Source organism: Aphidius gifuensis, linkage group LG6 (genome assembly GCF_014905175.1).
Source record: "Aphidius gifuensis isolate YNYX2018 linkage group LG6, ASM1490517v1, whole genome shotgun sequence".
NCBI classification, from domain to species: domain Eukaryota; kingdom Metazoa; phylum Arthropoda; class Insecta; order Hymenoptera; family Braconidae; genus Aphidius; species Aphidius gifuensis.
Genome location: NC_057793.1, coordinates 1,675,572 through 1,691,769, shown reverse-complemented (window position 1 = coordinate 1,691,769; position 16,198 = coordinate 1,675,572). Strand labels below are relative to the sequence as shown.

At 23.0% G+C, this 16,198-nt stretch overlaps 1 protein-coding gene and 1 long non-coding RNA gene across 2 annotated transcripts; both read right to left on the bottom strand.

Annotated features, from left to right (window-relative positions):
* Positions 1 to 6,300: 6,300 nt before the first annotated feature.
* On the bottom strand, positions 6,301 to 8,873 carry LOC122858713 (CCR4-NOT transcription complex subunit 9). Its single transcript, XM_044161815.1, has 3 exons — positions 8,351 to 8,873; positions 7,876 to 8,270; positions 6,301 to 7,667 (listed from the first exon to the last, which is right to left on the bottom strand). The coding sequence occupies exons 1-3, from the start codon at positions 8,675 to 8,677 to the stop codon at positions 7,469 to 7,471; spliced, it is 921 nt and encodes a 306-aa protein (XP_044017750.1). The 5' UTR covers positions 8,678 to 8,873; the 3' UTR covers positions 6,301 to 7,468.
* Positions 8,874 to 13,270: 4,397 nt separating this feature from the next.
* Positions 13,271 to 13,955, bottom strand: LOC122858735. The gene is made up of 3 exons (XR_006374316.1): positions 13,859 to 13,955; positions 13,518 to 13,692; positions 13,271 to 13,419 (listed from the first exon to the last, which is right to left on the bottom strand). It is a non-coding gene; the product is annotated as an uncharacterized LOC122858735 (long non-coding RNA).
* Positions 13,956 to 16,198: the final 2,243 nt, after the last annotated feature.

The following is a 16,198-nucleotide window of genomic DNA, read 5'->3' as shown; positions in this document are numbered from 1 at the left end:
CTGGACAATAAAATAATATAAAAAAGGATGTAAACATGTTATCTATTTAGCCTTCGAATATTTCAATATCATAAAAAAAAAAAAAAAATTCATTTGGCGAGGAAAATGAAAATTATTTCTTCATAATCGTGAAAACTTTTAAACATAACACACAAAAAAAAAAACAATCAAACAATTGACAATAATAAAAATCATGAAGATAATAATAATTATTCTTGCTTTGTCAATTTTTATTTTAAAAAATATGACAACTGCGTAAGTATTAATTTAAAAATAATAAAAAATAAATATTTAAAAATTTTATAAATATCAATTTGATGAAATTTAAATAAATTTTAGATCTTACTATACAATACCTTCTTTACTGGAACAAAAATCATTAATTCAAGCTGCAATAAACATTTGGAATGATCCATCAATAAAATCAAAAATTAAAGACCAAAATTTATTAACTTCAAATTTGTTACAAAGATCTGAATTATCAGCACCAATAATACTTCAAAAATTAAAAATTCATGCATTTCGAATTATTGAAAATTTAGAATTGCCAATGACAAAAATTGATGAGCTGATTTATGTTATTGAACCAATTGGAAAAGAAATGATTGATTATTTATCAGAAATACATGATAGACTAGTTGACCCAGGTGATAAATATCCATCATTAAATGACTATGTTGATTCAATTCAATGGACAGTTGATGGACAAATTGATCATACAAAAACATTAATGACTGTATTAAAAAACGTCATTGATAAAAATTTACCTGATGAAAAAATTGATTATACATTTATGTTTATCGAAGCATGTAAATATTCTCATGCTGATGGAATCAATGAAATATGGCACAAGTTATCAGCTAAAGATAAGCAAAATATTAAATTTGCAATAAGCAATACTAGATCAGAAAATATTGCAGGTAAATATCCATTAGACATTCTCACAAAAAACATCATGAAATATTGGATATTTTTCCATTTTAAATTTGGCAATTCAGTTGATTATAATCCACGTGATATTGTCATCGTAACACAAGGTATTCTTCAAACTCATAACAGAGCTTTGCTATCTGGAAATACAGAAAGTTTAAAATATTTTTTACTAAAAGCAAACCTTGAAGGTGATGATAAAGATAATTATATAATAAATACTTTATTACACAATGGTGTTGGTGCTTACAATAGAATGACAATTAATAATTATGTATTTTTAATGCAACAATTATCAAATGATGCAAGGCTGAATTATTTAAAAGAACATCGTGAATATTCATTGTTTAACTTGATTAATTCATGGCCATGGAGATACATTTATTTTGATGTATTTGAAGCAAGTTTGATTAATCGAAATCCTGCACCAACTCGTATTAATTATGAAAATTTATTATTAGAAATTATTGAAAAAATTGATGATGAGTATTCAAAGTTTCGTAATGTTAAACAAACAAGTACATGGATGATTGGAAAATTTTGGTCTGATTATAAAGATCATTTTGATGAGGGACTAATTGAGACATGTTGGTCATTGAATACTAATAAATTTGTTAAAATACAAGTTTCAATAATTATTATTAGAAATTGGAATATCAAACGAGCTAATGAAAAATTAATTGAAGAATGTAGTCAAATGGGTTTTATGCTTCGTACATTGGAGTATTATGATTTATTGTATGATATTGGTGAATATATATTGAAAACTCAACAACAAAGATATAATTTTATGCGACATGTTACACTACAAAATATTTGCACGTATTTTATTATTATTGGTGATAGATATGATGAAATTGATCGACTTATTGAGTGGAAATACAGAGATAATGATAGAGAAAGTTTTAAAAATTCAATTAATTGGATTTCAATTATTCGAGGTATTCAAGAAAATAAAAAATTATATAATTCTATCTATGATAAATTACATTTACTAGCTGATTGGTTGAATTTTAAAGATAAACAGAGAAGTGAATTTAAAAAATGCATTGATAAGTTTTTCAATGATGATTCTAATCTTGCTGAATGGAATAATTTTTATAATTGTATTGAAAAATCAGGATTAAATTCAAGCAAAAAACTTCAATGTACTCCAAAAACTGGTACAAGTACAAGTACTGCTTAATGGATATTTTGTTTTCCTTTTTAATTATGTTTAATATTAATAAATTGTTTCATGCTGTTGAGATAATTTTTCATATATTTTAATTTAAAATAATATATCAATGAAAAATTTATAATGAATTGTATAATATTTGATAAAACTTGAAAAAAGGTAGGACATTCATCAAAATAATTCAACAATAATATCCTAATTGAATAAGTAAAATTTTTTTTTTAAATAAATATAAGAAATTCAATAACAAGTGTCTTGATTTTTTGATAAATAATTCAAACGATTGATATTTATATTATTAATTAATATATCAAGTTTATTATGCGTTCAATGCAAGTGAATAATTAATTTTAAATTTTTAATAAAATGTTATAAATATAATTATTGTATACTATATTTGTAATCATTAAAATTAAAATGATAATTACAAAAATTAACTTGAAACATGTTCAATCGTTGACGACAATTTAATTGTTGTTTTTTTAAAAAAAAAATATATTATGCATTAAAAAAAAACTAAAGCATTAAACTAAACTAGAACAGAATGAAAAAAAAAAATATATTTACTAAATAAAATTGCTTGCGTTGAATTTATAAAAAAAAATTTCGATTTATTTTAAATATTTTCTTGGTAAAAAATTTCAAATAATTTTCTTTAGTATTTTCAAACTTTGTACATTTGAAATAAAAATAAATAAAATTTAATTTTTTTAGTATTCTATATTTTTTTTTTTTTTCAAATCATATTATTTGCATGTTTGTTATTGAATTATAGTATTATTTATTTTTAAAATGATTTAAAAACTTGGTTTAAAAGTGTGGAATTTTTTTTTAAAACAAAATATTTTTTAGTTTCCGCATTATTTTTTTTCTAAAAAAAAACAGTGCACATATGAATTATATTTAAATACATAAAAAAAAAATATTTCAATGAAGTTGAGATAGTAAATTTAATGGCTTTTATTTAAACAACAAAAAAAAGGAAAATAATATTTTCTAAATAAAAACTTGAATCATCTCTGATGACTAAAAAAATTATTTTAAAATTGTAATTCAAGCAATTTATAGAAAATGTAAAATCAAATATTTTTGATACTTGATATATATCATTTTTTTTTTAAATTGAATTTATAAATTTAAAAAGTGATTTTTAAATATTTCAAGTTGTAATAAAATTTGTTTTATGTACTTGACAATAAAATAATATAAAAAAGGATGTAAACATGTTACTTGCCTATTTAGCCTTTAAATATTTCAATATCATAAAAAAAATATATACTTATTTATTTATTTATTTATTTATTTATTTATTTAAAGTTGCCCCTAACATAACATATACTTATATTTCAAATATTCATTTCCTGTGAAAAAATAAAAATTTTTTTTTCATAATAGTGAAAACTTTTAAACATAACACAAAAAACAATTAAACAATTGACAATAATAAAAATCATGAAGATAATTATAATTATTCTTGCTTTGTCAATTTTTATTTTAAAAAGTATCACAACTGCGTATGTATTTATTTAAAAATAATAAAAAATAAATATTTAAAAATTTTACAAATATTAATTTGATGAAATTTAAATAAATTTTAGATCTGACTTTACATTTTCTCTTTCACTGGAAAAAAAATCATCAATTCAAGTTGCAGTTAACGTTTGGAATAATCCATTGATAAAATTAAAAATGAAAGACCAAAATCTATTAACTGCCAGCTTCTTTCAAGATTATGATTTATCACCATCACCAACGATACCTCGAAGATTAAAAACTGCTGTATTTCAAATTATTGAAAATTTAGAATTGCCGATTAGACAAACAAATGAGCTGATTTATATTATTGAACCAATTGGAATAAAACTGTTTGATTTTTTATCAGATATACATAAAAAATTGGATGACTTTGATGAAGATAATCCATCGTTAAATGACTATATTGATAATATTCAATGGACAATTGATGGACAAATTGATCATGCAAAAACATTATTGGCTGTATTTAACAGCAACGTTAATAAAAATTTACCTCATGAAGAAATCAATGATATATTTATGTTTGTTGAAGCATGTAAATATTCTCATTTATATGAAATAATAGAGATATGGAATAAAATACTTTTAAGAGATAAGCAAAATATAATCTCTGCAGTATACAATTTGGAGTCAGTAAACATTGCTGGTAAATATCCTTTAGACCAATTTACAAGAGCCACTATTTACTATTGGATATCAAGAAATTTTGAAAATAATATTTCGAATTATTTTGATCCAGACACTGCTCTGGGTTTAACACGTGGAATGCTTGTTGTTCATAATAGAAATTATCTATCTAGAGATGATAAAAGTTTAAAAATTTTTCTACTAAAATCAAGGTTGACTGAAGAAGAAGAAGATGATTACATAAGAGATGTTTTATTAGCTATAAATGGTGATATAATAACAAGCAATAATTTTGTATTTTTAATGCAACGATTGACAAGAGAATGGAGATTGGAATTTTTAAAATATAATCAAGAATATTCATTGACAAAATTGATTGATTCATGGCCATGGAGATACATTTATTTTGATATATTTGAAGAAAGTTTGATAAATAAAAATTCAACTATTATTGATTATCAAAATTTACTAACAAAAATTCTTGATAGAATTGAAGCAGAGTATGCAGTATTTAGAAATTCAAAGCAAACGAGTTTATGGATGTTGGGAAAATTTTGGTTTGATTATAAAGATCATTTTTCTCAAGGTCTCATTGACACATGCTGGCCATGGACCAACAAGCAATTATCCAAATATCGAGTACTGACTGATATTATTAGAGCTTGGAGAATTAAACATATTGATGAAAAATCATTGAAAGAAAACTGCCCAGGATTCAGGATTGATCGTACACAATACTATGGTTCATTGTATGATATTGGGGAATATATATTGAAAACTCCAACAGAGATACAAGTTGATGAAGCCTGTGGAATTAACACGAATGTGTATTTTCATTATCAATGGTGATAGATATGATGAAATTGATCGAGTTATTGATTGGAATTTGGAGGTGATAATAATAGAAAAAAAAATTAAAAATATCAATTAAATGGATTTAATTGTTGGAAAAATTCAAACAAAAGAATATAATTCTATTATCGTAAATTACATTTACTAGCTGTTGGTTGGTTAAATTTACGTATTGATGATTTAAAAATGCATTGATAAGTTTTTCAATGATGATTCTAATCTTGCTGAATGGAATAATTTTTATAATTGTATTGAAAAATCAGGATTAAATTCAAGCAGAAAACGTCAATGTACTCCAAAAACTGGTACAAGTACAAGTACTGCTTAATGGATATTTTTTTCTCTTTCAATTATGTTTAATATTAATAAATAATTGTTAAAATAATATCAATAAAAAATGTATAATGATTAATGAAAATAAGTAAGAAAAAAAATATACTGTAAATTATAACAACAACATGAAATAAAGTCGAATTATAACCGATGATTTTTTGTTTTTAAATTAAATGTATAATATTTCTGTTTAAAAAATATGTAACATGTTTTAATGTAAATTGTAGAAAACTGAGGAATAATATTAACAATTTGATTTGTTTCAATTGCAAGCCAATTACCACTGTCACTGAAACAATTAATATTAATATTTTAAACTGTAAATTCATCGACAATTGTTGCAAGATCTTGAGCTAAATTTTCATGATAAATTGATATATAATTTCTCAGTAAAATTTAATTATTAAATATATCATAATTTTTATTGATACAAAATTTATTGTCAATCACATTGTCAGCTAATTAAACTGTACTTAATATTAATTTTTTTTAAAGTTTTATAGTTTATAAGTTTTATAGTTTAAAAATAATACTTATAACAAATGAAAATAAAAAGAAAAAAAAATATAAATAGACTACTGTTTTTAAATAATCATCAATGAATCTAATGTATTGAATTATAAATTTAAAAAGCAAAAAAAAAAATAAATAATTGACAAACTCTGGGCTTACAGGACTCACTCACGTGGCTGGATCCAATAAACACTCTTAAAAATATTATCAATATTAAGCCAGTTGATAATTCACTCTGTTGAGTTAACTTATTAATTATTTTTTTCCAGAGACAAATTCAGTCTCAGCCTTTGTAAAATAAATAAATAAATTATTCTATTATTATTAATCAATTTATCATTTAAATTAAATTGAAAAAAAAATTTTTTATTATAAAAAAAAATAATAATAATAAATAGTACACTGTTTGAAAAATATATTTACAGTAACTTTTTTTTTTTTTTCATTGAAAAACATTTGATTTTGCAAAATTATACATATTTATTTATTAATTTATCTTATCTTATTAATTTATCTATATTTTTTTATTTAACTTTTGGCTTTTATTAATAAAAGGCATTAATCATTATTTCATCCCAATGATTATACTCAACAGGCAGCAAAAACAAAAATGAATAAATAAAAAAAAAAAACCTGTTAGAAGCAATTATAATTCCTCGAAAAAAAAAAAGAAAAAAAAACTTGTCTATTTTATTTTTATAAAAAAAAAAGAAACTATCATGCTTAACAATATTACTTATTTTTTTTTGCAAGCACACATTATTAAACATATCACCCAATTATTTACTCGAAATATATATATTTATTTATATCATTAATAAATTGTTAATTAACTTATCTAGTAATTACCATAATTTTTCTTACATAATAGAAAAAATATCAGATTGTATCCGGCTTTTTTTACAATTATTATTAATTTTTTTTATTTAACAAAATTTAATTTATATTGTATATAGAGTATCAATGAAAAATAAAAAAATAATAATTTTATTAATGTCAATAATATCTAATAATTAAACCCTCAACATCGCTTGAATATTTTTTTCTTTTTTTAAATTTATATACACACATTTAAACAAGTCTAAAATAGCTTTTGTTTTTTTTTTTTGTTTTTATACTGTCTATTTACACAAACATTCAAAGTATATTTATTAAATCAGAATATTATTATTTTTCATAAAATAACAATCTATTTCCTCTCTCCGTTTATTTAAATAAACAAAAAGAATAATTATTATTTTATATATATATATTCTTTATCACCATCATCATATTTAAAATATCGCAATATTGTATAATTATTTAGCTATATGAAAATATACGAGCTGACTTATTATACAATCTCAAAGTTAAATATTTGATAGAAAAAAAAAAAAGAAAAAAGGAAAAAAAAAAACCTAAGTACGTGTGCTTATTTTAATTCTCTCAAATGTTTTTGAAACATAATGAAAATTACGAGAGAATAACTATGATAAATTGATGAATGAAAAATAAATATATTTACGAAGTTAATGGTGACATGCCAATTGAACGAGGATCTGGTTGTCCTTGTGTTGGTGGTACTTGTGGTGGTCCAACTTCAAGATTTTTTAATAATTGATTTAACCATGATTTTGTTGATGTATCTTCTTGTAAACATGCTGAGAATGTACTGTCTTTCAATTGATCTGGTAGACATTGTCTAAGTGCCAATAATGCCCTGGTAAAATTAATTTAAAAAATAATATTAATAACAATTAAATGACATTCAAACAAGCAGTAATAATAACAAATAAATAAATAAAAAAGCTTGGAGTAAATACCAATAACAACAACAACAAAATGCCTGTCAACTTTTATACATAAATAATAATTTTTTTAGTTAATTTATAAATTGAATAATAAATAATATAATTGTAAAATATTACCTTGGATTATCAGATAGTCTTAGATAACAACGTACAACATGTTTTAGTAATCTTGCTGATGGATCTTTGGCAAGTGATAATACCATTTTACCAAGTATCATAGCAACATGACTAAATCTATCATAAGTTTGACAAATATATGATAGACCACTACCATCAAGTAAAATTTTTTGTAATATAAATGTTGCAACTGTTTTACTTAATTCTGATCCACTTTCCATTATTCTCAAACACAATGGTATTATTTCAGTTGTTAATAAAAATGTTATAACTTCTTGTTCATCTGTTTTAACAAGTGCACCAATAACACCAAGACTTGTTAATCTTAAATATTCAAATGGACGTGTTTTACTTATTGTATGTAAAAATGGATAAAGAAATAATGGTACATGTGCCTGTTGATATAAATTTTGTTTTATTAATTATTAATTAATTTTAATTGAGAAGATTATGATGAATTTTAGTTAATTTATACCTGAAGAAATGCTGAACGTGTTTCAGGATGACTTGCAACACATTGTAAAAGCGCAAGTGCATTACAAACACGATTACTTTGATATGCTGATAGCGTTGCTGGATTAATTGCTGGATAAATATTAATTATTTCTTGTAATAATGATGCTGCTGTACCAAATGAATGCCAAAGCATTGGTGCTAAATCTGGTACAACTTCACGTTTTTTACTCAATTCAAGTAGAGCATTTTCACGAGTTTCTGGATTTGATAATTCAATAATCCATGTATATACTTTGTCACGATCAACTGTCGCTTGTAAAGCTGCTGGACTTTGCTGTGAGCTCATTATTTTATTTTTTTATATTTTTTATACACACAAGTTATATTTTTTATTGACTAATTGTTTAATTAATATTTATTATTAACTTATTGACATTTAATTAATTTTATAAATTATATTAGAGTGTTTTAGAGGTCTTTGATGTAATTATTTTTAGCTGATGACTTTTTTTTTTTTCTTTTTTGATCAAGGAAGACACAGTGGAAATAGAGGTTATATTCATTATTGTTGTTAATTTGTTAATGATAAACTACCGATTGTCGGTAATGTCAAATAAATAAATTTCGGAAAAAATTTTCAAAATTAATTAATTTAATCACAAGTACGGATAACAAAAAAAATTTATGTAAAAATTTAGTAAATATTTATGTAGTTTGAGCGAGGAGACTGGAGACTTGAAGACACCGCTTAATGCCGCTTAAATCATAAATATGATAAAATATAAACAGTTAAAAAAAAAACTCCAACCGACCGCGAAATAATTTATTAATAAATTAATAAAAGCTGGGTGTCTTTTTTAATATAATATATATAATACATAGAAATAGAAAAATATTAAACCAAAACTTGGTAATTGTGCATAGCACATTTCATCAAATAAGTATGAAGTCACATTTGTACGGATCTCTATTCAAGAGATTACGTAAACCAGAGTTGGATAAAAACTTGGTAAAAAAATATATAGTTATGCAAATATTAAGACAAACACGTTGCAGCGAAATAAAAAATAAGGTTAGTTCAAAATAACTGCAGTATACCCCACCATTATTTTCAAATTAAATATCGAATTAACCTAATAATAATAACAAAATTTGATAAACTGATAACTTGAATTGAATGATTAGAGTAGATTTAGTGGTCCAAGCTTGTCGAACAAACATCAAACTGTAGCTAACACTTACTCAACTACATAAAATAAGCCTAAATTCACTCTAAATATCACACTTTATATTTAAATTTACGGAATGGGTACCAATAGCCGGGTTCAGTTTAAATAATTAATATGTTGATTATTCTTTTTAGCCATACAGTCATCATGATGATCATTCATACGCCAAAGATGAACTGACAATAGAACGTGTTAATGATGATTGCCTGGCTGAAATATTCATGTATCTTCCAGTATGTGAAAGACCAAAAATTGCATTGGGTATGATAATGATAATTAACATATAAAATAAATTATTTAATAATGACAATTGATTAATTTTTTTAGTATGCAAACAATGGAAAAGAGCCCTTGATTATTATTCTTGGATTGATGTCAAAAAACTTGAACTAACTCATTGGAGATATGATAAGTTCAGATCAAATTTTTTAACGAAAAATTATCCAACAATCGATGAAAAATTTAGTTTTTTAAAATCGCTGCTTAATAATTGTGGTCGTTATTTAAAAAAATTAGACTTGACAGCATATAGCCATTTTAACATAGTACCAGTTATCAATGAATCTTGTCCAAATCTTGTACAACTTCGAATAAGAATTAAATATATTGACAATGCAATATTAGATAATGCATTTTCACGTCTTGTGAAACTAAAAGTATTGAAAATTATATTTCAGTTTTTTGAAAACTGGGATACATCTGCTATTATACCTGTTACTTTGATCAAGTCATTGTTAAATGTTGCTGATACATTGACTGAACTGAATTTATCAAATTGGTCTGGACGCGTGGAGGACAATACTAATTTTCCAGAAGAAATCACTAGTGTAAGTTAAACTTTATACCTATTACAAAAAAAGCAAAAATACTCCTTTTTATTCTTTACATATAGGTGCTTATGAATTATTCGTTTTGCAGGTGGTTTCTCAACTGAAGACCTTGGAATGGTTTCAATTTGCTGGTATAAATCGTCCCATAAGTTTACGCGATTATTTAACTTCGAAAAAACCTAAAATAAAATGCACTCGTGACGAGTGTAAATATCATGAAAATAAATTTACTCCCTTCACAATATATAGGTCGGTCACGAACTTAGATATTAGAAAATGCCGAGTTACTGATGATTTTTTATATAATGTTGCCAATGTCATGAAGAAATTAAAATCACTACGAATGTATGGTACTCATATAACCGATGCTGGTATGGTAGCAATTTCAAAAATGAATTATTTAATAAATCTTGATTGTTATGGGTTTAATAACGTCACTGACTCTTCAATTAAATTACTCAAAAATATGATATGTGCGATCTTACCATTCAGCAAAAAAATTACAAATGAATCAGCCATGAAAGTTCTTGAAAATTCACCAAAGTTGAGATATTTTAGCGTTAAGAAGACAGGTGTAACTTTTGAATTTATCGAAAAAGCAAAAGTAATATCAAGAAATCGTAAAAGAGCATTGGTAGTAGTCATGTCATGTAAAGATGGTGTTGTGCCTCACAGACAAATTATAAATAAATATTTAGCAATCGATTATGAACGATAAGATAAACAACAAAACAAAAATTACATAATTCGTAAGCTATATATATGAACTTTTTAACAATATAACAATAATTATATAAAAAAAAAACAACATATTGAGTTGTTAACAACATATTTTTAGCAACCTTGACACAATTATTTTAAATTAATTTCTAGCAAAGCTAGAAAATATATCGAATTGAATATAATATTAATTCAACAAAAAAATATATATTTCATTCCCATTATAAAAAAAAATATTGTATCAAATATATTATTAATTCAATAAATAAATAGTATAGCATAGTTTCTGTTTTTACATTAATTCCTTATCGACTGCTTGTCCTTAGTATTTTATTAATTCGTTCAAAATCTCATCAGCTTTATTTTTAATTTACAAAAAATTATTTACCTGATTTTATGATGACTTGCTAGATTAAATTAATTCATTTAATTTTTTAGATCAATAGTCAATACGATTAATGAAAAATTAAAAATTAATAACATTTCAACGCAATATTAATAGGTACTACTCCACAAATGACACTTAAAAAGAAAAAAATTATCAAGTTGTTTGAAATGTCCTACTTTGAAGACTAAATAACACAGCAATTGTTAAAGTTAAAAAACAACAAAAAAATTAAAAAAAAACAATTACTTGATGCTTGCTGGACTCTTTCAATTCCATGCAATTGCATCTTTATAATTGATTGAGTAAATTTTTTGATAAAAAAAGATGCGCAACATTTTTCATGTGGGTTCTTTAAGAGAACTTGAAAAACACAGTATATAAAGATAGATTAATAAATTAATAACAAGAAATTTTTTTTTTTTTGCTCTGCAATTTCGCTTTGTAATACCGGCTATTCGCTAGAAACAGAAACAACAAAACTGATAAAATCCTTCATGTATAATAAAATGTAATAAAAAGATTAATTAAACAAAACATCAAATATATTTTTAACAAAACCCAGATTTTATTGTTGAAATTACAGATTGAATTGAATTGAATTTTACAAATTAATTATACATTTAATTGACGGAGGATTAATATTTTTTTTTTTTTTTTATATGAAATAATTATACAAGTATTTTATTTTTAACAAGTATATACGTAATGCAATAAACTGAAAATAGTTAATAAAACTACGCTAATAAACATTGGTAATGACATTGTTGATGATGAAACAGTTGTACTTGCATGAAATTTATCTCCAAAATCATTTTCAAATTGAACAAAACATGTCCATTTTTCATTATGCCATTCCTTGCTTCTCCATTCTAAAAAAAAAAAAACAAATAAAATCATGTATAAATAATTAGCAAAATTGAATATATAAATTTAAAACAAAAAAGATAATAAATTATTATTATTTACCATTAAAAGTTATCATACAGCTAGTGTCATTTTTAGACATTGTGACGTTCAAAGCACTGTCTTCAGGAATCATTGTACCATTATAAAATGCCCATCGACAATCAACGACTTTTGAAGGAAGTGATGGAAGTGCATTGCAACTAAGTGTTTTTGGTGATGAGCCTTCAGTGTGAGCTGGTATGAAATATGATTCTGTAATTTAAAATAATGAAAAAAAAAAATAAAATTAATAATAATTTATAATTCAATAGTTTAATTATTTTAAAACTATATTTTAATTTTTGATAGACACTGACCTGTAACGTTTACTGTAAAATTAAGAGCCATTGAATCGTGTGAATTGGCAAGATGAAGTTGACAAGTCCAATTTCCCTCATGAGTTTTAACAGCATTTTTAATGAGACCAAAGCAATCGCCCATTGAAAAATTACTGTTCTCAGATGGTCTCAGTGTTCGTACAGTACTTTTGTACATACGTTTGTTGTAATTTTCTGTATCTTTTTGATAATTTTCCAATTGAATTTCTGTACCAGGGTAATTTGGAAGAACTTGACTTGTTGTAACAGCATATTGGGTACCATTTGGACTCACTAAATAACAATAATCAATTGGATGCATAACTTGGCATCCAGCCTGAACAAAAAAAATTTAATTTATATTAAAATTATAAAAGTTTTAAAAATATATATATTTAAATTAGTATAAATATTAATTTACCATAAACATGTCACCAGCTTTAACAAATACGGCACTTGATGATATATTTGGTTTTGATTTTTCTGTTGACAATTGGTAAGTGTTTTTGAGATGATTTCCAAAGGTTTTTTCGCGAGTTATAATCCAACATTTCCAGATATCACTTTGATTCAGTTTTTCAAGTGGTGGATCAACTTCAATCTTACAAATTTTTTTACCATTTATCACTTGAGCGGGCGCAGGGTGGCTTATTTGATACCTGACATGGTGAATAAATTTTTAAAATTAAATTTAATCGATTGCTTTGTCAATTAGATATTTAATTGAATAGAAAAATATAAATTTATATGTACTTACTTTACAGGTGTAGTGACATTTACTTGTTGACCATTATTTTGAGATTTGTACTCGATGAATATTCCATTGCTTAATTGAAATTTACATTTGTAGTCATTGATTTTTTCGATTGTTCGTGAACATTCAAAAGATAAACGGCCTGAAGTAGCATCAACTGTGACTTCAACATCTCCAACTAAAAATTTATACGAATCACATTAAAATGTATATAAAATATTTAATATTTTACAAATAAAATACAATAAAAATTTAATTAAATTATTTAATGAATTAATATTTATTAAAATAAACAATAAAATTGGAAAATTAATTTTTTTTAAATATTATAAATGAACAATTACCTGAGTCACAAGATACGTGGCAAAATTGAAGCGAGATAAGGATTGTTCCAAAGAACAAAAAGGCAGCTTTAAGTGCCATGATGTGTTCACTTTAACTTACTGATAGAAACTGTGGGTGTAGTCGAAAAATTCTCCTCTTTTAAACACCTTTTTGACCACCACTTTTTTACAGCATGATGAATCATAGCATTATTCTAGAAATATCGATGAAAAATATACTGATCATGTGACATCACACGACTTTTTTTTTTTTTTCGGCTTTTCTATTATAAAATTATTTTTGTCGATATTTTTTAAGAAATTCATTATCAGTAAATTTTGTGATTAGTAGAAACGACCGACGTAGCTCGAATGACTAATATAAATTTTGTTAAAAATAAAAAAAAAAAAACCATTGTGTGAAAAATAAAATATATAAATATTTTATGTAATAAAAATATTTGTAAAATATTATTGATTCATTTATAAAAAAAATTATAAATTTACAATTATTTAATGGACAAAAAAACAAGTTTAAATTTATTTCTTTATTTATTTTAGATCTTTCTTTTAATATAAAACTTTTTTTGTCGATATTTTAAAAATATTTGTTATCAGTTAGTTTGTTAATTAGTTGAAGCGAACCGACGTCAATTAAATGACTAATAAATGTTAAAAATAAAATGAAATCTTTAAAATGTATTTGAATGAAAAAAATTAAAATATATTTAAATTTTTTCAGCAATGCACGTTGTATATTTTCAAAAAAATAATTACGAAAATTGCATTTTATATATTGAAATAAGTTACCGAATATTATTTATGATTTTATCAAAAATAGTTATTTTTAAATTGATGTAAAAAATCTATTTGCGTAATGAGAGTAATGTAAATAAATTTATAATGCAAATTTTTCAGTTACTTTTAGTATATTCATTTTTTTTTTACAAATTATTTTAATTGTATTTTACAAATTTAACATTCGACTGATATTTTATATTTCAACTCATTTCTAATCTAGCTGATAATAAAATTTATTTTTGGAAATATCAACGAAAATAATTATGAATAAAAAAAAAAAAAAAAATTCCACATAAAGTATATATTTGAATAGAAAAAAAATAAAAAAACAAGTTATTAAAAAATCAGATCAAATTGTTTTTTTTTTTCCATTTTTAAAAATATTTTTAACAATATAATTTATAAATAATATAAATTTTTTTTATTCTTTAATATGTTATATGAACAATTCAAGTTTTAATTATATATATATATTTTTTGAAGAAATTCATTATCAGTATTACTAATATACACTTTGTTAAAAAAATAAAAAAAAAAAACCAACATTATAAATGGAATAAAAAAAATAGTCAAAAAATAAAATAAATATCTGAACAATATCATACATAATAAATTGTTCAAATATTATTATTATTATAATGTAAAAAATTATTAGAAAATCAGATCAATTTGTTTTTTTCTATTTTTTAAAAAAACATTAACAATATCATTTTAAAATAATATAATTTTTTTTTTTTTGTCATTTACAATAAAAGTTTCAGGCACCTGAATATTATCTTTTTTTTTTTAATTTTATTTTTTAAATATTTAATCATGTTTGAGTCATTAGACCGATAATCAAACATCTAAAAAAAAACTTACCGAAATAATAATAACAATAATAATTTTAAAAAACCTTGAACGTTATCATTTTTTTTTTTTTTTTTGTTTCCAACTCATATATTAATATTTTTTTTAATTTAAAAAATATAATGGGTGTTGATAATACTGTGATTTATAATTTTAGTTGTGTATATTATTTATTATTTATAAAAAAAAGCAGCACATTACAGCCTGGTCATATAACTACCCCCTAAACTACCCTTGTATATATTTAAAAATATTTTTTTTTTTCAACATACAGAAGCTTAGAATCTTTCTGTATTGAAATCATTGTTATAACTCGATTTTTTTTTTCTAAATTATTTATAAATATATAATATATTTTTATTTATTTTAAAAACTCTATATATATTCTACAATAAAATTACAATCAAGACTGTGTAACAAAAAATATATTCAACCAATAAATATTTTCCAATTAAATATATTATTGTGTATCAAAAATGGGAATTCCAAAACTCACCAGGTTCATCTGCGAGAGGTATCCATGCATTTTGGAGATCCTCAATGAATACCTGGTAATTAAACAACAACATTTAATTTACTCATTTTTATTTTATCATCAAAATAATTATTAAAAATTAAAAAAAAAATATATCATCATTATTATCAATAGCTGACTATCTCAATTTTTTTTTTTTAAATTATCTAAAGGGTTGGTAAGGATATATATACCTA